Source organism: Indicator indicator, chromosome 30, assembly GCF_027791375.1.
Source record: "Indicator indicator isolate 239-I01 chromosome 30, UM_Iind_1.1, whole genome shotgun sequence".
NCBI lineage: Eukaryota > Metazoa > Chordata > Aves > Piciformes > Indicatoridae > Indicator > Indicator indicator.
In genome coordinates, this window is record NC_072039.1 from 12011771 (window position 1) to 12038086 (window position 26316).

General features: G+C 50.1%; 1 protein-coding gene across 6 annotated transcripts in view; it reads right to left on the reverse strand.

The window, feature by feature from the left end:
* Positions 1 to 26316, reverse strand: part of CUX1 (cut like homeobox 1) — a 384575-nt gene that overhangs the window by 68355 nt on the left and 289904 nt on the right. The window contains exons 19-21 of one of the 6 annotated variants that reach the window (XM_054394422.1): positions 25808 to 25973; positions 25083 to 25139; positions 844 to 1146 (exon numbers count right to left, since the gene is read on the reverse strand). The exons of the other annotated variants lie outside the window; for them this stretch is intronic. Of the exons in view, the coding sequence (XP_054250397.1) occupies positions 844 to 1146; positions 25083 to 25139; positions 25808 to 25973 (526 nt within the window). The remainder of the gene's footprint in view (positions 1 to 843; positions 1147 to 25082; positions 25140 to 25807; positions 25974 to 26316) is intronic. 6 annotated transcript variants of the gene reach the window in all.

The window sequence follows — 26316 nt, forward strand, 5'->3', positions numbered from 1 at the left end:
AACACCTAAAGGCAGGTGAGATCAATCCCATACCAAGCCCCAGAAGCTCCTGCAGGTAGCCCTGGGGCAGCCTTCCTGCCTTCCCTCTGGAGACTGTAAAAGACTCTGGAAGGTTTCCCAATACCTTGTGAGGGAAGCAAGTGCTAAGCACAGGAGGAACTGGTGCCTTGGAGACAGTATTAAATGTGGATTTTCCTTATTCAGATCAGATTACTCCCTTTGCCTATTGCAAATGTTTAGCCTTCTCAACATGACACTTTACCTGACACCCCAAAACTCATCTGGGAGCCAAAGCAGCCTTAGCTTTGCCTATCTCTAAACCAAGTAACTGAATGCCCCCCCACACTTACCCACAGGTTCACCTACACCTCAGCTGAGCCTCAACTCCCCCTCCTAGCTCTACAGGCAGGCTGTGCCCTTGCTTCTGGTGCACATCTTACTGGACTCCTCTACTTCACCCCTGCCTATAGTGCTGGGGGGGCCTTGAGTCTCTAAGCATGGGGAAAGCCTTTTTTATGGGGACATCTCACTGCCTTTGGGGTTTTGGACTTCTTGACAGTCTGCTGGAGAGTGTCTGGGCAGGTGGGAGCAGGGCCTGGCCAGGGAGCCAAGAGCAGAGCTTAAGAGCAGCAAGGGCACGATGGGATTTTAAGCAACCTGAAGGTGACAATCTGAAAGGATTTTTTTCCCTAGCAGTTTAAAAAGAAATCAAAAATCTTTTCAGCAAAGACCAAAGCTGAGGAGAGAGGACTGCTTGCAAACACCTCATGAAACCCAGCTCAGAGATCAGGACATGCCCACAGCCACGCTGCCTGGGGCAGGGCAGAGAACGCAGAGACTCACCCAGGTTGTTGTCCGTTAGCACCTCCTTGACCCTCTTGGTGATGCCATAGGTGTCCAGCTCAGGGGACATGGCCACCAGCTCCTGAATGCTGAGTGCTGAGTGGCCAGAGAGCGGCAGGGGGGTGCTGGACTGGGACTCAGAGGCAGGCGGCTCGCTGGGCTCCAGGGCTTTGCCCTCCTTGCTGGTGTCTATGTTGGGACAGGGCTGCTGCACCAGCTCTGTCAGGCTTTTCACTGACTCACTGGAACTCATGGGAGATTCAGGAGCAGGACTGCAACTGGCAGAGGTCTTTGGAGTGCTTTCTGTAATTAAAAGCAGAAAAAAAACAAAAAAACAAAAAAACAAGGCCCCACTTGAGCATGATTGGAATGTTTTGATTGCAGGATATTTAACTTTCCTTCTCATTTATATTCTACCTACTTCAAGAAATGCCTAAGTATGCAAAATGCTCCTTGGTATGACTTGGATTACTAAAAAGCCTCTTTTTAAGCTCAGAATTTTGGTCTAATTTTATCTTGATTCATCTCTGCTTTCTTCTAAAGACAACTGGTAGAGAACACAAATAAAAATCAGGGACAAGTGAAGTCTGGAGGTTTGCAAGAAATCTCTTGGTCAGGAAATCTCACACAAGTTTGCTTTCCATGACACTTTCCTCTAAGGATGCTTTGAAATCTCCTACAGAGCAGTTTAAGGCTCCTTCTGTGCCTCCCAAGAAACTCAGCCACCCTTCTGTAGAGTCACTGAAACAACTTTGTATCTCCAGAGGGTCCTCGATTCCATTTCCCTTCTTATCACCCACATCCCCTTTTGCCACTTCTCTCTGCTCAGAAAGAACAACATTAAAATGTAGTTTGTGATTTGTGTTGTATTAATTAATGTGTTTGAGGATCCACCATGAGGACCAATGGTTTGAAATGAGAGAAGAACAGGATTAGGTTGGATGTGAGGAACAAGTTCTGCACCAGGAGGCTGCTGGAACACTGCAACAGGTTGTCCAGGGAGGGAGTTGAGACTCCATTCCTGGAGATATCCAAAGTCAGGCTGGACAAGGCCCTGAGAAACCTGATCTAGAGGAGGATGCTCCTGCTGAGTGTAGGGGATTGGACTGGATGAGCTTTGGAGATCTCTTCTAACCCAGACCATTCTATGATTCTATAAAGACAGCCAGTGGAGCAGGGGACACCCAGATCTGTTCCCATGCCCTGCTGTTCAAAACCAAGTTTACAGAACCACCTGCTAACAACAGGCTCTGCACAGGATGTTGCTTCCCCTACTGTCTGCCCCTTTCTATCCCACAGAATGCACCTGCTGAGCTTGGACACAAAATCCAGGCCTCGAAGAGTACAGCCTGAACGTTTCCTAAAGCACCAACATGTAGGCAACGTGGTTTAGGAGAACAAGGAGCACCTGGGATTTCTCCATCCACAGTTCTTCCCCATTCCAGTGGGGCTGCTGCCTCCTCCTCCTCCTCACTGCCTGGTGTCTCACTACCCGGCACAGTCAATCACATACATCTCTGGTTCACACAGCAGTGGATCTGACTCCACATCTCTGCAGGTAGCTGACAATGCTCTCAGCTGCACAAGGCTGAGGGCAGCCTACAACTTCACAGCTTCACAGATTGCATTGGGTTGGAAGGGACCCTCCAAGGTCATCTTGTCCAACCCCCCTGCAGCCAGCAGAGACACCTCTAACTAGAGCAGGCTGCCCAGGGCCACATTGAATGTCTCCAGGGATGAAGCCTCAGCCACCTCTCTGGGCAGTCTGTTTCAGTATTTCACCAGCCTCACCGTGCAGAACTTCCTCCTGATGTCCAACCTGAATCTGCTCTGCTCCAGTGTTAAGTCAGTAGAAGCCCCTCTGCACAGTCCCCTGTAGGTCCCCTTCAGATACTGAAATGCAGCTCTAAGCCCTGGAGCCTTCTCTTCTCCAGGCTGAACATCTCCAACTCTCCCAGCCTGTCTTCACAGCAGAGGTGCTCCAGTCCTCTGATCATCTTGGTGGCCTTTCTCTGGAGCTTACATCAAAGCCAGCCCCTCTACCAGAGCTGTTCTCCTGAGCACACCCATGAGAGCAGCTCACTCTGTCCCATTGGGTCCTATCACTACCACAGCAATGGCCAGTAGCAAATGTCACCTTGTTTTTGAGTTTGTTACCCAGAATATTGCCAAATCCATACAGAAGGGGCAGCTTGTGACAAATCACATCTCAGACACTGAAGGAAAACCCTACATAAGTAAAAGCAGGGTTCAGATGAAGCAGGGTGCACAGAATAGATTCTTTGGGATTCACAGATTGGATTCTCAGTGATGCCCAAGGACAGCACAAGGGGCACTGGGGGCAAGCTGGAGCAGAGGAGGTTCCAAGGGAACAGAAGGGAAAACTTTGTCACTGTGAGGCTGCTGGAGGCCTGGAGCAGGCTGCCCAGAGAGGTTGTGGAGTCTCCTTCTCTGGTGACTTTCCAAACCCACCTGGATGTGTTCCAGTGTGAGCTGCCTTGGGTGACCCTGCTCTGGCAGGGGCTTGGACTGGATGATCTCCAGAGGTCCCTTCCAGCCCCCACCACTCCATGGTTCTGTGATCAGTTGTGGTGTGAACTGCAGAGCAGCTTTCACAAGGCTGCATTTCCCTGCCACACTCTTACACAAAGTTCCTCTACTCAAACCAAGCAGTTGGCCTTTTTCTTAGTGCTTGCAGAGATGCAAAAGAGGCAGGCAGAAAGCAAGGGGCAGAGAAATCTTGAAGGCCATAAGGATCCTACAAATCTTATTTCTCCTCTCGGCTCACCCCAGGTCAGCTCACAACTGAATTCAAAGCCCAGCAAATGCTGTTTGTGCATCAGGAGCAGCAGAGGAGCTGCACAGTAAATCTGCCCTGACTCACCCATGCGAGGGCCCAGCCTGGCAGCTCATCCATCTTGTTCACTGTACTCTGTCAGGGATGCCACCAATTCCCTCCATGATAAACAGATTTCTTCTCAGGTCTGTGTCCCTTAACCCACAGCAAGGTCAAAATTATGGCTGCCTAGCTAATAAACTGCACTCCTTCAGCTTTGCCTCCCCTTCTGTCCCCCTGTGCCAGCTCACACAAATCTTCCCCAGAAACTGGAGCAGCTGCAAATTCCCTGCAACAGTTCCTCAGCCCCACGCTGTGCCAGACACTCATGAAAAACCCCAACCCCAAGCACCCCCCAGCAGCCCCCCTCAACCACACAGGCCTAAACAAAAGCTTTTCCCAAGGTTTCCTTCTCCCTCTCCTTCCCCTGTCCAGCCTGAGGATGTAAACAGCAGAGGGAATCTTCATCATCATCACCATCCATCACCCAGGTGCTCTGCACTGCTCGTGTATTAGCTTCTTGATTTCTGCAATGGCAGAGCAGAGCTTCCTTCATTTTCATTTTTAAGGCCAAGCTGCTGCTTATTTACTTCAAAAGGTAGGATTCTCTGGACCTGATTCACATTGGATGCTAGGAAGAAATTCTTCCCCATGAGGGTGGTGAGAGCCTGGCACAGGTTGCCCAGGGAGGTGGTGGAAGCCTCATCCCTGGAGGTTTTTGCAGCCAGGCTGGAGGTGGCTGTGAGCAACCTGCTGTAGTGTGAGGTGTCCCTGCCCATGGCAGGGGGGTTGGAACTGGATGAGCCTTGAGGTCCCTTCCAACCCTAACAATTCAATGATTCCAATTTTGGAAGGCAGTGCAGATGACAAATTGCTCTTTATCCCCCCAGCAAAAGGCAAGTGTAAGAGTGGTTACAGCTGAGGCACTCTGCACATGTGCTACAAACAACTCCAAAAAGCTTCCTCATTCCTCTGGAGCACTTTTTTTCCCTCATGGGAAAACATTCCAACATTTGGGGAAAAGATCTATTATTTGGAGAGGTCAATTCAATGATCAAATGATGCACAATGGTGCAAAAAGGTCAAGAGAAGGGATTCTGCCCCTTGACTCTGCTCTGCTGAGACCCCACCCCGAATACTGCCTCCAGTTCTGGTGACCCCAGCATGAGAAGCACACAGAGCTGCTGGAGTGAGTCCAGAGGAGGCCACAAAGATGATCCAGAGGTGGAGCAGCTCTGCTGTGAGGACAGGCTGAGGGAGCTGGGGGCGTTCAGCCTGGAGAAGAGAAGACTCCACGGGGACCTTAGAGCTGCCTTCCAATAGCTGAAGGGATCCTGCAGGAAGGCTGCAGAGGGAATTTCCTGAAGGTGTCTGGAGACAGGAGAAGGAAGAATGGTTTGAAGCTGAGGGAGAGCAGGGTTAGACTGGAGCTGAGGAAGAAGTTCTTCAGTACAAGGGTAGAAAGACTCTTGAATAGGAGTAGATGATGTCTGGGGTCCCTTCCAGCCTAAGCCATTCTATGATTCTATGAAACAGTTCCTGGTAATCTACTTAAAAGAATCCAGTAGACATTTAGAGTCTGAGTCACTGCTGCCAGAAGAGAGGGGTGATGGAAGGCAGCCACTGCAACAGCTTCCCCTGGCAACCCACAGCCACCTTCTCCTGCTTTGAGAGATTCCTTGTCTGCATTCATTGATCTCTGGTTCCTCACAGGCCAAAGAAACAAATCCAGGATATCTGGAAAACACAGCTGGAGATTTCAAAGGCAGCAACTGAACAAGCAAAAACAACAACATGAAAGCTTCTTCCTTCAAAATGCTTTTTGATGCCCAGGCTGCAGGGAAGAACAGCATCAACTTAAGAGTGATGTTCAACAAGGAGGAGGAGATCCCTTGTCAATGAGAGTGCATAGCTGGACCACAGCAGGACCTGTAATCTGCAAAGCCTCCAACAGCCAGATCTAGCACTTGGGTCACAACGACTCCATGAATGCTCCAGGGTGAGGGCAGAGTGGCTGGAAACTGCCTGGTGGAAAAGGACCTGGAGGTGCTGGTTGCCAGCAGCTGAAGATGAGCCAGAGTGTGCCAAGAAGGCCACCAGCAGCCTGGTCTAGATCAGCAATGGTGTGGCCAGCAGGACCAGGGCAGTGCCCTGTGCTGGGCACTGGTGAGGCCTCTACTTGCATTCTGGATTCGGTTTTGGGTCTCTCACTCCAAGAAGGACATTGAGGGACTGGAGGTTGTCCAGAGAAGGACAACAAAGCTGGGGAAGGGTCTGGAGAACAGGGAGAGCAGAAGGGGGAAGGGGCACAAAGTGGAAGCCAGGAGGCTGCATGTGAAGAGGAGGAGAAAGTTGTTTGTTGTGAGGGTGCTGGAGGCCTGGAGCAGGCTGCCCAGAGAGGTTGTGGAGTGTCCTTGTGTGGAGAGCTTCCAAACCCCCCTGGGCAAGCACTGTGATCCTGGGGAAGCTGCTGTGGGTGCCCTGCTTGAGCAGGGGTTTGGATTGGCTGATCTCTAGAGGTCCCTTCCAATGCCACCATGCTGGGATTCTGGGATTCCTTGGCAGAATGGATGAAGCCAAAAGATGGTTTGGTCCCATGTTCCCCATAGCCTCCATCATGACAGTGTTTTGGAACATGTGTGGAAGCCTGAGAGAAGAGTTCCAGTCTCAGCTGACTGGTTGTGGTTTGTTCCTGAACTTAGCATTTGTCAGGTCCCCAACACCAGATCCTGCCTGTAGAACATTCTGGACTATGATCATCCCACAGGTGGCCTACAAAGTACCTGGAAACACTCCCCTGAGCACAGAGTCAGCCTGGCACATTTCTCTGCAAGTTCTGGTCAGCTTCTACCATCCCAGTGTGACCAAATCCCTGTGGGGTGTCAGGAACCCCAGGCTGCATGGTGCTGCCCTCCTGCAGCACTGCAGGCATCCCCCCCTCAGCTGCACAAACTCAGCAGGCCCAGGCATTCAACTACGTTCTGCCAAACTGCAGGGCTCTGGTCAAGAAGGACCATTTGGGATGTGGAGGACCTCTTCTGAGCACAGGAAGCATCTAGCAAGGCCTTCCAGACACAAGCACTGCTGCAGCTCAGATCCACTGCACGCTGCAGCTGGATCCTCCTTCTGGAGCTCAGGACACCTCAGATGCACTTGCAGGTGGCACCTGAGACAACCTCCCCAGAGCAGCAGAGAGGGCTACATGACCTGACACCAGTCCCAGCTGCAGCCCCCTCCACAGAGGGATGCAGATGAGGGAGCAGTGTTGAGACAGGGATCCTGTTTCACCAGCCCCAGAGGCACTCTGCTGCTGCCTGCCAGCACCACTGGAGCTCCTCGAGGGTGTTTGGAGAGCTGCAGGTTTGGCTCAACCCTTGCTTCAGCTCCTGCAGCGCTGGCACCATGCTGGCTTTGCAGCAGAAGTTCAGAGGGAAGGTTTGAAGGAGAGCATCTGAGTTCACAAGCTCCAGCAGCTGTGGAGCACTCTGAGTGCACCTCTGCAGCTCAGCAACTGCTGAGGAGAAGCAGCTGCCCAAGCTCTGCTGCTGCCCCCAGCCTGGCTAAGCAGCTGCAGACAGGACTCACAGGGAGTGAGGTGCTCATTGTGGGGAAGTTAAGGAGGACCATGCAAGGCACAGAAGGTATTCAGGGGCCTCTAAAGGGATTATGAAAAATATGATAGTCTAAAGACAGCAGGCACACAGCAGCTGCCTGGACTGGTGGAGCAGAGTGGATTGAGAGGCAGCTCCACTGTAATTTCCAGAGACAAATCTCTGTAGTTGAAGCTGCTCTGCTATTTAAATTCCAATCCGCAGCCCTCTCTCTTGCAGTAATAATAACCTAAATTCCATTTAGTGTTCATTTGAGCAGTCAGGATAAAGTCATTTCTTATTATCTCCCCACTGTGTAAAAAACAGCTTGAAGGGAGGCAGTCAGCAAGCATTTCCCCCAAAAAGTCATTATTGCAAGTGACATTTTTACTGCTGGCGTGCCACAAGGCGAACTGCGCCTCTGGAAGGACAAGCTGCTAACCCATAATGACAGGGAACTCTGTGACATTCCGACCACAACCCAAACAGCATTTCCCTGCCTTTCATCCACCGCTTTTCCTCGTGGCCAAAGCTCAGGCTTCAGCTCCCTGCCAAACTCCTCCGAGTTCCTCGTGGAGGAGAGGGGAGAGCGGCCGCGTCCTGCGTGCAGCACAGCCACGAGGCAGTGAAGCCTCCTGTGGGCTGCCTGCTCCCTTTGCAGCAAATAAAGGGAGAGGAAAGCAGAGAGATGTGAACAGGAGACTTCTCAGCAACCTCCTGAAAGAGCATTTGCTACTGAAGGGCCTGTGTTCACCTCCTCATGCAGACATGGATGGCAGCAGGGCTGGCAGGTTGCCTGAGAGCAAAGGGTCTCACACTCGATGCTGGGAACAAGTTCTTGATCTTAGGAACAAGTTCTGCACCATGAGGGTAGTGGGACACTGGAACAGGCTGCCCAGGGAGGGAGTTGAGGCTCCATCCCTGGAGATATTGAAGGTGAGGCTGGACAAGGCTCTGAGCAACCTGATCTAGTGGAGGATGTCCCTGCTGAGTGCAGGGGGTTGGACTGGATGAGCTTTGGAGATCCCTTCCAACCCAACCCTTTCTATGATTCTATGACTTAACTGAAGTGAGGAAATGAGCAAACAACTGTGGCTCCTCCCTGCAGCTACAGCCTGCCCCAGCTCCATGCAGGGAGCTCACAACCCCCCAGCCTGCACACACCACAGTGCCCAGCTGCAGGTCCATGCACTTGTGGTCGTTCCCATCTGAGGTCTGCACTGTGGGGAGATTTTGTTTGTTTGTTTATTTCCTTTGCAAAAGTTGGAACTTTGGGGAAAATGTTCTTTTGGGTCTTGGCCCAGAGGGAAATTTTCTATGGATGTGGGGATGTGGCAGGGCTAAGAAGAAAACCCCTTTACAAGAGCATGGAGATGTCTGTGCTGAGCGAGGAGGGGAGGAATCCAGCTCTGCTGGACTCACAAATCTCTGGGGAAAGGCTGTAAATAAAGGTCCCCACTTCGCATGTGAGGACAGGTTAAGTGACAGGGGCACATCAAACTATCTGAGTGATCAGGAGAAGTGTTAGAAGGACTTGAGAAAAGCCTGCTTCTGTCTATAAGTATCAGAGGAGTGGGTGTCAAGATGAAGGGGCCAGGCTCTTTTTGGTGGTACCCAGCGACAGGACAAGGAGCAAGGGCTGTATGCTAGAGCCCAGGAGGTTCCACCTCAACAAGAGGAGAAACTGCTTTGGTGTGAGGGTGCTGGAGCCCTGGAGCAGGCTACCCAGAGAGGTTGTGGAGTCTCCTTCTCTGGAAACTTCCAAAACCTGCCTGGATCTGTTCCTGTGTGATCTGCCCTGCGTAATCCTGCTCTGGAAGGGGGGTTGGACTCCACGGTCTCTGGAGGTCATTTCCAACCCCTGCCATTCTGTGATTCTATTGTTAGAGGACTACAAGGCATTGCTGCAGCTTTAGGTTGTATTTTCAATCATTATGTTAGCATTAAAACCATGGGTTTTCCAGACATTCCAGAAACCAGGAAGAAGCTGGAGAAATCAGAAGTTCAGAAAAGAGAAAGTAAGCTGGGAACTGGTGATAGACTGATGAAGAAAGATTTACAGCTGGAGAGTTACAAGTACTTAAGTAGGGCAACCCAATCTCCTTTCAATGGATGTGCAACCACAAGTGCCTCAGCCTTGGAAATCCCACTGCAGAGCCCAAACCTCAGCTGGGGCTGTGACCTCTCACAGCCCAGATCCCATCACTGCAGAGCCCAAACCTCTGCTGAGGTTGTGACCTCTCACAGCCCAGATCCCACCACTGCAGAGCCCAAACCTCTGCTGAGGTTGTGACTTCTCACAGCCCAGATCCCATCACTGCAGAGCCCAAACCTCTGCTGAGGTTGTGACTTCTCACAGCCCAGATCCCATCACTGCAGAGCCCAAACCTCTGCTGAGGTTGTGACTTCTCACAGCCCAGATCCCATCACTGCAGAACCCAAACCTCAGCTGGGGCTGTGACCTCTCACAGCCCAGATCCCACCACTGCAGAGCCCAAACCTCAGCTGGGGCTGTGACCTCTCACAGCCCAGATCCCATCACTGCAGAGCCCAAACCTCTGCTGAGGCTGTGACTTCTCACAGCCAAGAACTGGCAGCAACATCAGTTTTAAGGTATTCCCTGTCCTGGCTCCAACCTTTGCCTGCAGTTTTGCCTGCACTGAACATGATTTTGCTGTCCCAAGTGCCTGAAGGATCCAGACCTGAGAACTTGATTTGCAGCAGCCACCTGCTGCCAAACCTCTGCAACACAAAATGGGTGGAAGGGGTTAAGAGCAGAATGTGGATGCCCCAATGCCTGACCTCCTTGCAGGGCAAGCCCACTAGGAAAGGATGAGCTTTTGTGGCAGCCTGCACAAGGAGGAGAGTCCTAGTGCAGCCTTGTGAGTTAAGTGCTGCTTGTGGAGTGACAATGGAAATGTCCTGTGCCCAGGGCCATCCCACCCAGCTGTCAGCAGGCACAGCCCTGGCTGGCTTGCTCAGACTGGCCAGCAGGCAGCAAGGGACCAGGGCAGGAGATGTCCTCCTCAGCTCACAAGCTTTCAGCAGCTCAGATTTTCCTCCCTTTGTCACATGGAGCATGCCAGTGTCATCACTTGGAGCTCACAGCTCTTTCTCTGCCCACTGTAGAGGGCATGGACATCCTGGCACCCCTCACACACACGCCTGGAGCCCACACCTGCTGTCTTCTGCTCTCCAAGAGCTGTGTTGTGCCCCACTGAGGCAAACCGCCTCAGGAGCTGGAAAGTCCTGTTCTGCACAATGTGTGCCCCAGTCACATGAAGGCCTAACAGGCACAAAGTGGAAGCCAGGAGGTTGCATGTGAAGAGGAGGAGAAAGTTGTTCGTTGTGAGGGTGCTGGAGGCCTGGAGCAGGCTGCCCAGAGAGGTTGTGGAGTGTCCTTGTGTGGAGAGCTTCCAACCACCCCTGGGCATTGTGCTCCTGGGCAAGCTGCTGTGGGTGCCCTGCTGGAGCAGGGCTTGGACTGGATGAGCTCCAGAGGTCCCTTCCAACCCCTCCATGCTGGGGTTCTGTGAGCTGGAGTTAATCAATTCAAATGAGGAGCTGCACTGAGGTCTGTTGGACTTCGGAACAGACCCAGCAGGCACTAACACAACCACACCAGCTGATAAAGCAGCAGCAGGAAGGGATGTTTTTGAAATGGTCTGCAGGGAAGCAGGAGGTCTCCACACAGCCATGGTTTTAAGCACTATTTTACAGCAAATGAAAGGAGGTGGGGAAAGAAGTTGGGAATTTTTTTTAGCTGGATATAGACAATCAGAAACATTTGAGGGGTTGTACTAGGTGACCTTCAAAGGTCCCTTCCACCCCAATACAATTTCATTATCTGAAGAGGACCTAGAGAAAGGCTGGACAGGGACTATTTAGAAGAGCTTGGAGGGATGGTATGAGGGGCAATGGTTTGAAGCTGGGGCAGAGGAGATTAGGTTGGACATCAGAAGGAAGTTCTGCACAATGAGAGTGGGGAGACACTGGAACAGGTTGTGCAGAGATGTGGCTGAGGCCTTATCCCTGAAGACATTCAAGATCAGACTCAATCTGGCCCTGGGCAGCCTGCTCGAGTTGGAGGTGTCCCTGCTGGCTGCAGGGGGGTTGGACAAGATGAGCTTGGAGGGTTCCTTCCAACCTAATGCAGTCTGTGATCTGTGAAGCATCAGAGCAATGCTCAGGTCAAACCAACAGCCCCAAATCCTTCCCCAGCCTCACTGGCCAGCAGAGGATGTCTACGGAAAAGGTCAACAACACAGGAAACACCTTTGGAGAACCTCCTCAAATGGCTACCTACCCATACACAGCTCTTGGAGCCACAGCAGAGCTTCTGCATTGAAGAGTGCTGCTTGCTCAGGTTTGGTTTTGCACAGCCCTTTTAAACAATTAAAAAGCCTCCTCCACAATGAAATCAGATCTTAAATTAGGTGATTAATGGTAAAATCAGGGCTGCTTTCAAAGCCACTGCTCTGCTCTCCTAATCTGTCCTTAATATTCTGCCTTTCCTGTCTTTCCATAACTTAGTCAGACACAAACATTTAGAAAGGACTGATGGAAAATATTTTCAATAACCTGCCCATTAAAGCATCCTCTGTGCAGGAGCTTTATTAGAGCTTTTCTGAATATTAAAACAAATATGTCGTGGAAGCAATCAATCAAGGTGCCACAGCCCCACACAGCTGCATGTTTTGTACCATCAGAATAAATACAGGCATGGCATCTTCTGGGAAATGGAGTCAGGAATCCCTTCTGGGCACCAGAATTAGTGGAGGTTCTGCAGCAGCTCATGGGGCTGTTGCTGACCTCATGGTTAGAGACTGACTTGAAAGGGTTACCACACTTACAACTGTTTGTTGTCCTCCTGTGTTGTAAGCCTGAGTGTATTTCTATATCCTCCTTCAACATTTCAACTGCTCACAGAATCCCAGAACCCCAGCATGGAGGGGTTGGAAGGGAGATCATCCAGCCCAACCCCTTGCTAAAGCAGGGCACCCACAGCAGCTTGCTCAGGATCACAATGCCCAGGTGGGCTTGGAAGCTCTCCAGAGGAGACTCCACTCCACAGGACAGCATGAAGCAGAACATGTGCATTGTGTGCTGCACTAAAATCCAGCTCCTGCACTGCACAGCATGGACATTGATTTGCTATGGGCAAGATCCAAGGCTAACAACTGCCATCCTTCCTCAGCAGAGAGCTCCCATCTAACATCACAGCATGGGGGGTTAGTCTTCATCTTAGGCCAGGCTGGATGAGGTCTTGGGCAGCCTAGACTAGTAGGAGGTGTCCCTGTCCATGGCAAGGGGGTTGGAACTGGATGATCTTTAAGGTCCCTTCCAACTCAAACCATGGGAGGCTGAGGGGAGACCTCATTGCTCTCTACAGCTCCCTGAAGGGAGGTTGGAGCGAGGAGGGGGCAGCCTCTTCTCCTTGGTGGCAAGAGATAGGACCAGAGGAAATGGTTCCAAGCTGCACCAGGGGAGGTTCAGGCTGATATCAGGAAGTATTTCTGCACTGAAAGGGCTCTCAGACATTGTAACAGACTGCCTAGGGCAGTGCTGGAGTCACCACCCCTAGGGGTGTTCAAGCACTGTATGGACCTGGCTCTTAGGGACATGGTTTAGTGCTGGGTCGAGGGTTGGCCTGGCTGATCTTTGAGTTCTCTCCCAACCAGATCTATTTTGTGATGCTATGAAGCCATGAAGCAAGCAGCCAAAGAAGAGTGACCCTGCCCATGGCTACCTCGAACGCTCTCCTCTTGGGGCGGATCTCTGCCTAAAGCGCTGCAACAAAACGACATTTCCGTGGCACGCAGCAACATTCTCAGAGCTATTAAGGTACATTATTTTACACATCCTCATAATCTCTCCATCCTGCTTTACTTAATTTGTGATAAAATTGTTGAGAAAGGGTACTTAATGTAGGACAGTCAGTAAAAGTAATTTATCATCTTCCCGCTTCGGTGCTCACGTTATCAGCGAACTCATTTTCTGCATTCATCATGCAATCAGCCTATTATTTGCATATTAATCAGGCAGTGGACCATGAAAGAGCTGCATCCCAGCCAAATGCTGCACTATCTCAGGAGGAACACTCAGTAATTATCATACATCAGTGTTATGATGTGGTAATTGATTATAACATCTTTCTGTTGCCCCTGGGGAGTCCCACTGTTAACCCAGCTTCAGGCGCTCGGTGCAGATTTGGCTCTGGAAATTAGAGAAACCATTGCTGGCCTTTTAGTAGGTTCTTTTTTTTCCCTTTACCTTTACAATAGGCAGCTCCCTGAGCAATTCCATGTTACTTTTGCCTTTTTTGTTGTTATTTTTTTTTTGTTGTTAGTTTTTAAAATGAAAGCCTACATTAGGGGGAAAAAAAGAAACCCAAAACCAAATCCACCTGCTTCAGATAAGGAAAAAAAAAAGAAACCAAAACAAAGTCAAATCAACCCCCCCCAAACAAAACAGTTGGTCTGGTTCTTGTTTGTCCTCCTCTCTCTTTCAAGGTCTGGTGGTTTTTTAGGTGCTGGTATCTGTTCCATGACAACCTTCCCCAGCACACCCCACGGAATGGTGCAACTCCAGCAGACAGTAATTGCAAAGTTCGCATGAAGGCAGCGGAGCTGCTTTATTTAGGTGCCAAATGAGAGGCTAATTTTGGTCCTCTGGTAAAGGACAAATGAAACATCTGCCAGTTCAAACTGGCACTATTTTTAGGACCCACGTTCCAGAGGGATAAAAGAGAGAAGCAAAGATAAAGCACAACCGTAGCTGTGCAGCTCGGCGCCGTCTCACACCTCTGTCAGAGAACAGCTGGAGCTCCCGGCCCTGCACCCACCACACCCTCCCTTCAGCAAGCAAAGGGGGAATGGCAGTGTCTCAGGAGAACACACCAGAGGGGACCATCTCAAGCCACGCTTTGGCTGGGCTACTTGTGAGGACAGCTGGTGAGAACGTCTTGCAAGGACTCTGCCAAGGTGCTGATTGTCCTGGGAGAGAGCGACCCTGAGCGCTGACTGCGACACGGAGATATCCTGCATGGTTCTGCCATCAAGGAGTATCCCAGAACCCAGCAGGGTAACATTGGAAGGGACCTCTGGAGCTCATCCAGTCCAAGCCCTGCTCCAGCAGGGCACCCACAGCAGCTTGCCCAGGAGCACAATGCCCAGGGGGGGTTGGAAGCTCTCCACACAAGGACACTCCACAACCTCTCTGGCCAGCCTGCTCCAGGCCTCCAGCACCCTCACAACAAACAACTTTCTCCTCCTCTTCACATGCAACCTCCTGGCTTCCACTTTGTCCCCCTTGCTGCCCCTTGTGCTGGCCCTGGGCACCACTGAGCAGAGTCTGGCCCCAGCCTCTTGCCCCCCACAGCTCCTTTAGCTCTTGCTGAGCATTGCTCAGCTCCCCTCTGGGGCTGCTCTTCTGCAGGCTCTCAGCCCCAGGGCTCTCAGCCTTTGCTCCTCACAGAGCTGCTCCAGGCCCCTCAGCAGCTTTGCAGCCTCCCCTGGAACGTCTCCAGCACTTCTCTGTCTCTCTTCAACTGGGGAGCCCAGAATTGGATCCAGCACTCCAGATGTGGCCTCCCTAGGGCAGAGTAGAGAGGGAGTAGAACCTCCCCTGCCCTGCTGGCCACACTCTTCTCCATGCACCCCAGGACCCCATTGGCCTTCTTGGCCACCAGGGCACATTGCTGCCTCATGGGGAACCTGTTGTACCCCAGCACTCCCAGCTCCTTCTCCTTGGAGCTGCTTTCCAAACAGCAGTGCCTGAATTATCCTGGGGAACAATCACTCTTTTGAACCCCACCACAGGGCAGCCCAGATACAGCCAAAGGAACAAGTATCTGTTAAGCTGCTATCAGCTAGACCTTTGATGAGTGCAAATGTGGGACATGCTCCATCAGGCCTCTTTTACATTTCTTGCTGTCATCATATTTTCTCCTTTCATTAGGCTTTTTAATTGGCTATTTTCCTGTTTTCACTTTTATTTAAACTTGATCTCGAATCCACTTTGCTTTGTTTCCAGTGCAAGTTGTGCTCCTCATCAGGTTTACACTAATCAGGGGATTCTTTCATTTGCTGTTGCTCTGGGTGGCTGCTAGCCAATTTCAAACCCTCCAATTCCCATCAAATTAGGTGAGAAAAACTCATCATCAGTTCTCCTTGCACCTGAATGCAGAGGCCAGGCTAGAAAAGAACTCAGAAGATAATAATTTTCTGGTGGTTTTCTGTTTTTTCTCCTTGGGAATGATTTTTCTCCGGTAATATACAACTGCAGTCAGAGCAGGATGGGGTTGTTAGAGCCCAACAGGCTATGTCCCTAGTTCAGAGCTGCTTGGAGGAGAAGACAGCTGCCTGGCAGCTTGGTCCCCAGTACCAAGCACTGCCTTCCCCTTCTGCAGTGTCTGGGGAGGGAAGCAGCCCATTAGCTGCTCCCTGAATTGAAAGCAAGGTAATTTTCATCCAGCTCAGGAGCACTTGGGAATTTGCCCAGCAATTGAGCTGTCCCCTGGGGATGGGTGAGGGTACGATGGCCATCTCCAGTCCATCAGTGGCTACCAGGTGGCCACGAGGGCTGGACATGCAGCCTCTTCTTTTTCCCACAAGCAAACAGAAGACCCAGCGTGAGCTTCTGCCAGCTGCCAGAGCCTGCTCTTACCAAGAGAGAAGTACCTGCTGCCTCTGGAGAGCAGCCTTCCTGACCTCCTCTGCAGCTGCCAGCCCACAGGGGACAGGTCCCAGCCATCACCCAGGCCCGTGACCCGCCCGGAGCTGCCTGGCCCTCCCGCGCCGCAGCAGGGCTGCCGTGGCCTGGCTGTCTCTCAGTGCTGCTCCAGTTATTCCTGTCCCTGCTTCCCAGCCCTTCAGCTCCTCACTGCACAGAGCTCCTCTCAGCTCTGCAGCTGGCATAAGCCCCCCGTGCCTGCAAGCAGGGAGGCGAGGTAGTGGGGGTCCCCTCCCCAATGGAGGCAGCTCTGCTCTGAATGCTCAAGTGGAGAGTGAAGAAGATGCTGGCAATTAATGAAATGAAGTGACAAGTAATGAACAGTGAAATTTACTGAGCCCTACCATTCATTGGCCTTGGCTTCTTTCAAGCAAGGCCTGAGGAGAGTGCAAGAAGTTAGATGTTCAGACTGATGTTCAAGTTAGAGTGGGAGAAGGTACTCACACCCTGCACCCACGCTGAGTAACTCTCAGAGTAACTGCAAAGGGCTCCAAAGCTGCTGAGGGGCCTGGAGCAGCTCTGTGAGGAGCAAAGGCTGAGAGCCCTGGGGCTGAGAGCCTGCAGAAGAGCAGCCCCAGAGGGGAGCTGAGCAATGCTCAGCAAGAGCTAAAGGAGCTGTGGGGGGCAAGAGGCTGGGGCCAGACTCTGCTCAGTGGTGCCCAGGGACAGCACAAAGGGCAGCAAGGGGCACAAAGTGTAAGCCAGGAGGTTGCATGTGAAGAGGAGGAGAAAGTTGTTTGTTGTGAGGGTGCTGGAGGCCTGGAGCAGGCTGGCCAGAGAGGTTGTGGAGTGTCCTTGTGTGGAGAGCTTCCAACCCCCCCTGGGCATTGTGATCCTGGGCAAGCTGCAAGCTGCTTTAGCAGGGGGTTTAGATTGATCTCCAGAGGTCCCTTCCAACCCCACCATGCTGGGATTTTGTGAATCAGTGCTCCTGTAAACCAGCTGAGAAGTGCAGCAGCAATGATGAATGCTCAGGAAAAGTTTGCACACATCTTCACAAATCCATCTCTTAATGCTCATTGTTACAGAGGGAGACTTTAGGGAATGAGGCATTCGTGTGCCTGGCTGACCGCTGCTGCAGAGCTGCTCAGGAGCAACCTGCTTGGAGATCTCCCACCCACCAAAGGGGACACATTCCCAAGCTAACTGCAGCAATGAAACAGCTGCAACGTGAGTGAGCAACTTCTCCAACATGAACCCAGAAGCAGCCTTCAGAGGGAACTAAATCTGGCTCCAGCGTCCAGCCTGGGTCTCCTCTTTGCTCTGTAAGTATGCAAAGTGTGTTGTGCTTTGTCACTCTAATCCAGCTGTGAGGAAAGCTGCCTGGCAAGGAGCCCTCACTCCCTGGTGGTGTGTTTCACTTTTACACCAGCACAGCTATGACCACGAGGAGGATGGAGTCATCTCCTGCAAGGTTAATCCCTGGGTGGCTCAAGGGACAGAGAAGAATACAGCCAGGAGAGGAATTTCTTGACAAACCCTCACCAATTGTGAAGAATTGCTGAGGGACAGAGGATTGCAGCCATGCAGGGCAGCCTGCGGAGGACGGAGCTGGGCAGGAGGGAGAAAGGAGCAGATGATGGCCAATGCTGCAGTGGGAATGAACTTCAGCACTGCCTTCACACTGCATTCCCAGGTCCCAGTGAGGTGCCTTGACAGCATTTCTCCAGCCTTATTGATACCAGCAAGGCTGCCAGGAAGGTTTTCATGGTCCAAATGTCAGGGAAATGGCACAGAATATGATCACACATGTTACAGACAGACTGCAGCAGCTGCCCTTACGAGGAGACACCTGATATCCTCTGGGTTGAAATCAAGACAGCTGCAGACAACTGCTTGGGAGCCGCAGTCCCAAGCCACCCAGAGAGAATGTGGAGACCTCAGTAGCACACAGCAGTGTGCTCCAGGGGCAGCACCAAGACAGCTCCTTGGCTGCCTCAACTCTTCAGCTCCAAACTTTAACCTGGCACAAAAGAAGCCATCCTGCTCAGCCCAATGCATGCACTCAAAACCTGGCCATCAAACGTCCAACTTCAGTGCAAGGAATCCTTGCAGGCCAGCTGCTCAGCTACTGAGAGCCACATCCCTTCTCTCCCCTTCTCATCCATATTATGGACTACACTCCTCACAAACATTATGTATCAGACAATTCTGCCAGCAAATGACTGCAGAACAATCTCTCTTTTTGATTCAACAACACAAACCACCTCAAATTTGGGAAGACCTGTCAGCATCTCTCCACTGCTAACTCAGATGATCTCCAGCTACTAAGGATTCAGCAAATCCTAATCCCAGTTGTGCTCTGGAGCACCATCATGGACAGCTCTGCCCTTCCAAAACCAAACAGAACCATCTTAGAATCACAGAATTGTTTGGGTTGCAAAAGACCTCTAAGATCACTGAGTCTGGCCATCAACAATCCCACCATGACCACTAAACCATGGCCCCAAGTGCCATGGCCACACCTTACTTGAACACCTCCAGGGATGGGGACTCCACCATCTCCCTGGGCAGCCTGTGCCAATCCCTGACCACTCTTGCAGTAAAGATTTTTTTTCCAAATATCCAACCTAACCTTCCCCTGGCACAATTTCAGGCCATTTCCTCTCCTTCTATCACTTGGTACCAGGGAGAAGAGACCAACCCCCACCTCACTGCAACCTCCTCTCAGGCTGAAGTGAAAGAAACAATCTTGAATCATGGAGATATGGGGAGCAACAAGTTCTCCACTGCCACCATGAGCACATGGTTGGTAGCACAGCAGGATGGTACCACTGACCAGCCCCAAACACACTCTCTCCTCACAGAATCACACAACTGTTACGGTTGGAAGAGACCTTAAAGATCATTGAGTCCAACCCCTAATCCAACACTGCCAGGGCACCATTAAACCATGGACCTCAGCACCACATCTCCAGGGCTTTGAAATCCCTCCAGGGATGGGGACTCCACCACTGCCCTGGGCAGCCTGGGCCAGGCCTGGACAACCCTTTTGGAGTAGAAATCTTCCCTGAATGTTTATCAAAACACCTTGGAAATAAACTTGATTTCTTTCAGAGTAATCAATGTGACAGCATCCTCTTGGTAGTAGGGAACTGAGCAGATCTACCCAGCACAGTTCACCACCTGCCTCATATTCCTCGAGCATTTCTCAGTGCAGAAGCTGCTGCAGGAAGAGGAATTCCAGCAAGAAATCCACCCTGGCTCCCTGGCTTCATCATCACCCCACAGTGTCTGTGCTCACACCACAGCCACAGTAAATCACAGACTGCATTCTCTCTCTCTCTTTTTATTTGTGCTCAGATTTTCTTACCCAAGGGACAAGAAGAAGTAATCTCCCTGTTGTTACAGCTGTTTTAGTTTGAAAATAAAGCTGCTCTGCATATTTCACTTGATCTAAATAGAGTGGATCTTGGCTTTTTAAATCAGCAGATAATATGCAATTATCTCGAGCTCGATTCTGGTTTTGAAACAAGCTCTAATTAGCTCCCCATTTTCTGCTGCTATAATCCTTCCTTCAGCTCCCCTGAGCCTTCCTATTGCTAAGCAGCATGAGGTTAGGAATGATGGATGATACCCAGAAAGGAAGACAAACAAAAGGGAAATTCAGAATCCCCTGAGATCACCCCGCAGCTGGATCGGCAAATGAAGATTTCCACATTAGGTCATGAGACGACCCTTGCAGAAACACACACCAAAAAGGCACAGCTTCTCCCACTGAGCATTTACAAGGCTTTAATGAAGTGCAGAGACACTCTCTGTCCTTCACAGAGGAGAAAGACACGAGTGAATAAAAATTCAGCTTTGCTGCTGGCAGCTACAAAATCAACAGCACCAAAAAACAATGTTGGCTTGTCCAGAGGAGGGCCACGGAAAGAGAGGATTCTGTCACTCTGCTCTGGTGAGACCTCACCTGGAGTACTGCATCCAGCTATGGAGCACTTGACACAGGAAGGACATGGAACTGCTGGAGCAGGTGCAGGGGAGGCCACAGAGATGATCAGAGGGCTGGAGAACCTCCCATATGGAAACAGGCTGAGGGAGCTGGAGTTCTTCAGCCTGGAGAAGAGAAGGCTCCAGGGAGACCTCAGAGCAGCCTCCCAGTACCTGAAGGGGCTACAGGAAGGCTGCAGAGGGACTGTTCCCAAAGGCCTGCAGGGACAGGACCAGGGACAATGGTTTGAAATGAGAGCAGAGCAGATTGAGATTGGAAATGAGGAACAAGTTCTGCACCAGGAGGCTGCTGGAACACTGCAACAGATTGCCCAGGGAGGTGGTTGAGGCTCCATCCCTGGAGATATTGAAGGTGAGGCTGGACAAGGCTCTGAGCAACCTGATCTAGTGGAGGATGTCCCTGCTGAGTGCAGGGGGGTGGACTGGATGAGCTTTGAAGGTCCCTTCCAACCCAAACTATTCCATGATGCTATGAAAATAAAACTAGGATTCAGAAAAATACCCAAGCACACAAACCTTCTTCTGGCACATGGCTACTGTCCCAAGCTCTGAGCATCAGCCATGCAACTAAAGGGCCAAATTCATCATGAAAAAACCTGCTGATGCAGTTGGGTGACACTAATTCAACTTCTTTTTGTTTGTTTCCATGTGATTTGGTTTGTGCTTCTGACACATAAATCATTAACAAGGCGGATTTACCCAAGGGCATTAGAGCATTTAGGTGGAAAGAAATGTACAGCAAAAAATGGTAGACAAGGCACAGGAATGCTATTTTTGACCACCTTGGGTACCACACAGAGACCATTTCTGTGTAAAGCACCTTCACTGAAAGCTGCACCAAATCACCAAAGCCTCGATGAAAGGTCCCAGGCAGAAAATCCAGAGATATACTCCTCCATGATTCTGTGATTCCAGAGCTGGGGCTTTATTTTGGTAGAGAATATGGGGCTTCAAAATGCATACATGTAGCTTTCAAACAGGAAAAAGAAGATTCTCCTTGCTATCGTTCTCATATATAAAAATATGTAAATATATCTAATGCTAATCCATTCATTCCCACATACAGGAGACTGCTGGGTCCATCTGTCCACGTGTGACGGTGGAAAACAGGAGGACAAAAGAACAGATTTCTATGAATCACAGAATGGTAGGGGTTGGAAGGCATCTCCAGAGATCATCCAGTCCAATCCCCCTGCCAGAGCAGGGTCACCTAGGGCAGGTCACACCAGAGTGTGTCCAGAGGGGTCCTCAATGTCTCCAGGAAGGAGACCCCACAACCTCTCTGGCCAGCCTGCTCCAGGCCTCCAGCACCCTCACAACAAACAACTTTCTCCTCCTCTTCACATACAGCCTCCTGGCTTACACTTTCGTGCCCCTTGCTGCCCCTTGTGCTGGCCCTGGGCACCACTGAGCAGAGTCTGGCCCCAGCCTCTTGCCCCCCACAGCTCCTTTAGCTCTTGCTGAGCATTGCTCAGCTCCCCTCTGGGGCTGCTCTTCTGCAGGCTCTCAGCCCCAGGGCTCTCAGCCTTTGCTCCTCACAGAGCTGCTCCAGGCCCCTCAGCAGCTTTGCAGCCTCCCCTGCACTCTCTCCAGCAGTTCCCTGTCCCTCTTGAGCTGGGGGGCCCAGAACTGGACACAATCCTCCATTGGACCCAAGCTGTCTGTGCTAAGCCTTTGCCATTGTATGGCTGCCATCAAACCCTTCAGCTCTGGAAGGGCAACAAATTGGGTCAGAAACCCAGAAAATTTTGCTAGTTTGCTGGACTCCATGTCCAAGGCCCTGAAAATACTCCCAGCTGATAAAAGTCTGAGATGTAACAATGAATGCTGGCACTCAGCAGACTGAAGACCTTCTTGGCAAAGCCCTCAGGAGCCACTCAGTGTATTAGTTTCATTTGACTCCTTTCCCTCCATGCATTCAAAAAGTTCCAAGCCAAATGTAATTGGCTTGGAACTTGTTGAATGCATGGAGGGAAAGGCTTCGATGCATAGACAAGGCTCCAGACCTTTTCTTGAGCCAGAATTATTCTGATTAATTTCTGGTTTAAAATTACAAGCAGGCAACCTTTCCTGGGAAATGTCTCAGAAGAGCAGAAAATTGGAGCTGTCTCTTTCTTTTTTTCCCCCTCTCTCCCTGCCCAGGAGCAGAGGATCTCTCACAAAGAGAGAATAATAATAATAGTAATAGTAATAATAGTAATAGTAGTAGTAGTAATAATAATAATAATTTTTATTATTTTATTAATATTATTTTCTTAATAATGTTTAGCTTTTATTTATAATAATATCTAATTATATATATTTAATAATGCATATTTAATAATTATTACTACTATTATCATAATTATTACTATTAATGCTATTATTACTACTAATATGGTAGTTATTATCGATATTAGTATCATATTATAGATATTAATACTATATTATATTATTATTACCTTTTCCAAACTGTTTGCTCTTTTAGCTACAGAACAGCTGCTAACAACAGAACATTCCCCAACTGCCCTTCCTCCTTCAGACAACTTGGTTTTGTTCTGGGGGGTGTCACAACCTTTCTCCTTCTTTTATGCAAAGAGAGAGAGAGAGTGAGAGAGGCACCAAGGAAAGACCAATTTTAATCTGCAGGCAGGAGGAAGCAAAGGGCAGGAGCTCATTTTTTCTGCTGTGAGCCTGCTGTAAGGAGAGGAGGAGGGGGATCATCAATAATATGATTTTATTAGCTGATAGCAAAGTGTCTCCTCACCAAACATTAGCTCAAGGGCAGGAACTGACAAACGAGATTGGGAGTGTGGGAGGAGAGCAAAATATCACAGCAGCAAAACTTCCTGAAGGAAATCACTTTCAGCTACTAGCCAGCCTCGGGGGAATCCCTAAGGTGGTCGGATTTTAACGCTCTGGGCTTTGCTTCCAATCTTTTCTAATTGCAGTTAGTCATAAATATGATGATTAGCAATAACAATGAGGCCTTTTCCCAGCTCCTCTGATTTCAAATTCCTCTGAAAAATGGCTACAATTAATTACTCATATTTTCCACGCTGTCTTAGGCACTCAGAACTGTAACTGTTCCTCTTGCACAGTATTGATGCAACAAGAAAGTAGTTAGTGGCACCCTGTTAATGAACAGCAGTGTGTACAACGTGGCAGGAAATTTCCATGGTCACTAAATGCTTGGCTATAAGGAACAATAGCCCTCTGATTGCAAAGAAATCTTCCCATCTGGGGTTTGTTTCATGCCTTGTTTTTACCAAGGGCTTGCTTTTATTATTTTTTTTTAAGGCTTTTATCTATTTCTTTTAAACTATTCTTCCTAAGAAAAATGTGGGGTGGATATCTTCAGGGATTTCCTTCTAGCAAAATCTTATCACAGAATCACAGAATGTGAGGGGCTGGAAGGGACCTCCAAAGCTCATCCAGCCCAACCCCCCCTGCCAGAGCAGGAGCACCCAGAGCAGGTCACACAGGAACACATCCAGCTGGGTTTGGAATATCTCCAGAGGAGACTCCACAACCACCCTGGGCAGCCTGCTCCAGGGCTCTGTCACCATCATAGGGATTTTTTTTTTCCTCCTGTTTCCAAGGAACTTCCTATGCCTCAGCTTCCACCCCTGCCCCTTGTGCTGGCATTGGGCATCACCCAGCAGAGCCTGGCTCCAGCCTCTGGGCACTCCCCCTGCACATCTTTATCAACAGCAATGAGGTCACCTCTCAGGCTCCTCCTCTTCAAGCTACAGAGCCCTCAGCTCCCTCAGGCTCTCCTCATGAGGAAGATCTTCCACTGCCTTCATCATCTTTGTGGCTCTGTGCTGGACTCTTTCAAGCAGTTCCCTGAAGTCGTTCCTGAACTGAGGAGCTCAGAAGTGGACACAATATTCCAGATGTGACCTCACCAGGGCAAGGAGAACCTCTCTTGACCTACTGACCACAGCCCTTCTAATCTACTCCAGGATGCCATTGGCCTTCTTGGCCACCAGAGCACATTGCTGGCTCATGGTCAACCTCCCATACACTAGGACCCCCAGGTCCTTTTCCCCTTCACTGCTCTCCAGCAGGGCTGTCCCCAACCTGTATTCATACCTGGGACTGTTCATTCCCAGGTGCAAGACTCTACTCTTGCCTTTGTTGAATTTCATTCCATTTCTCCCTGCCCAACTCTAAGCCTGCCCAGGTCTGGTTGCATGGCAGCACAACCTTCCTGTGTGTCAGCTGAATAGTTTTCCAGTAGGGAGGAAAAGAGGGGTGGGGTATTCAGAATAAATCCTGCAAGCTCCAGAAAAATAAAAAATAAAGGTGTTTCAGAATGGCAGAAAGGTGGAAGATGATCACAAGCCTTCCATCTCTGTATCCTGAAATGCCAGTAACCTTCCAACACAGGGCTCTGGCTGTGAGTCCAGAGCAGGGCACAAGTGTTTTTCCAGAGCACAGATGAGGTCAGTCAAGTGTGTCACTGGTAAGCAGCCTGTGTGGGTAGAGTTTGGTATCTAACAGCAGGAACACAGCTGCTCTCTCTGTCCCAGCCTCCTTACTATACTGTGGCTATCTTAGAAAACCTTCAGCAACTCACTTCTCCTTGACACTTGTCTTTGCAGCATCTGCTTTTGGTTTTTTGGGGTTTTTTGCAGAGGGAAAGGGGAGGGAGACGAAAAAGGAGGGCTTGGAATACCTGACAAAGACACAACCTGGTCCTTTGCCTACCTCCACAGTAACAAAGCAGATTTTCTGCAAATGGAAGCAGCAGAAAAAAAAAAAAACAACAACTTTGTCAGGGAGTAAAGCAGCTGGGGTAAGGAGATCACATTACAAACCCAAGGCTTGTTGTACAACCACTGTCACATGTCAAGTGGGGAAGCTGAACTGTGGTAAAAAACCCTCCTACAGAAGCGATGAGCTAAGATCAGACGGAGCCTCTGTACCTAATATATGCAGCTAAAGATGTGTGCTGCCTACATCTGCCATAGCAACAAGGAGAGAAGGAGGAATTAACTGCATTAATAATAAAAAAAAAATGGCAGGGTCTCCTGCATGATCCAACAGAAGGTGAGGAACCTCTCGGCATCAAAGCAAAGGAAACGTAACAAAAGCACAGAGAATTATTTCACAGCAAATCATTGAAACCAGCTGATTACCTGAGCTTGCACATCCCTGCTGTAGGGAATCCTGTAATGATGTCACAGAGTGAAGGACTAGATAAGAGAGGAGAGGAAAATCAGGGAACAATCAAAGGAGATGCCAAACCACAAACTCAACAGTAAGCAGGCTCAACAAACAGCAAAGCGTGACCTGGGCAGGGGCACGCCGCTCACTCAGGGCGTTACAGGGGGACAAGCAAGGCCAGCTCTAGCCTGGCCTCTCTCTATCAATAGGCACTGGGATAAGAGAGAGCCACAATCAAAGTGTAATTGCAACGCAGCATTCCCCCCTTTCAAGTGCAATTCTTCCTGCTCACCTCCGGAGAAAGCAATCAATCTGCTCCTAGGGATGATCAAAATCCCCTCTATGACCCTAGCCAGCAGACCCAGCCAGGATTTCCAAGCTCCCTGGCCCAAATTTGTTGGCTCAGGTAGCACAGCCATGCCTAGAGAGCATCACCCCAGTTAGGAACCTGAGAGCTGATCAATTACACATAAACCAGTGCTGGGTTGATGAAGGCTCCCAGCACGTCTCCCTAGGGACCAGCTGGGCTGAGAGATGGACACCGCCAGGTCCAGCAAGGCCTGGACTGGTACTGGGTATGGGTCTCCCTTACTGCAGATTTAATAACCAAAAAAGGAAAAAAAAAAGGAGAAAAAAAAAAAGAAAAAAGAGAATTTCCTCCTCCTCAATTCAAACAACAGAGTGGAATTTTAATTACCTTGTCCTTGTTGCTGCCCTTGTGCAGGCAGGACACATTGTCCCAGCTCACCATTCAACCAGAGCTGCATACGAATAAATGGTTCTCGGCCTTTTTGGGTCAATTTGCTCCATGGCTTTGGCCTGGAGAGCATGTCACTGACACTTCCTTGGGACAGCCCCAACACCTGAAGTGAAGCAACCAAGAAGGGCACGTTAACACATTTGGAGGTGGGGAGCAGGGGGGTTCATTTTAAGTCACTTTGGCTTCCTTTAGTGCCCTTATCGCTCTGAGAAGGACAACCAGAACTGCAAGAGGACATCTCTAGACCCTGGAATGGAAATGTTTTCCCCCCTGCCATGGTGTCCTTCTGGAGAAGGGGTTTTTTCCTGCTTTTGCTCTGGAGAGGGGGGTTTTCCTGCAGCACCACCAGCAGGAGCAGGGTGCTCTTCATTTGCATGCTTTTCCAATCTCCTGTCAAAGAGTTTCGTCAGTTCTAACAGGAAAAGCAGAGAGTCCAGGCACACAGG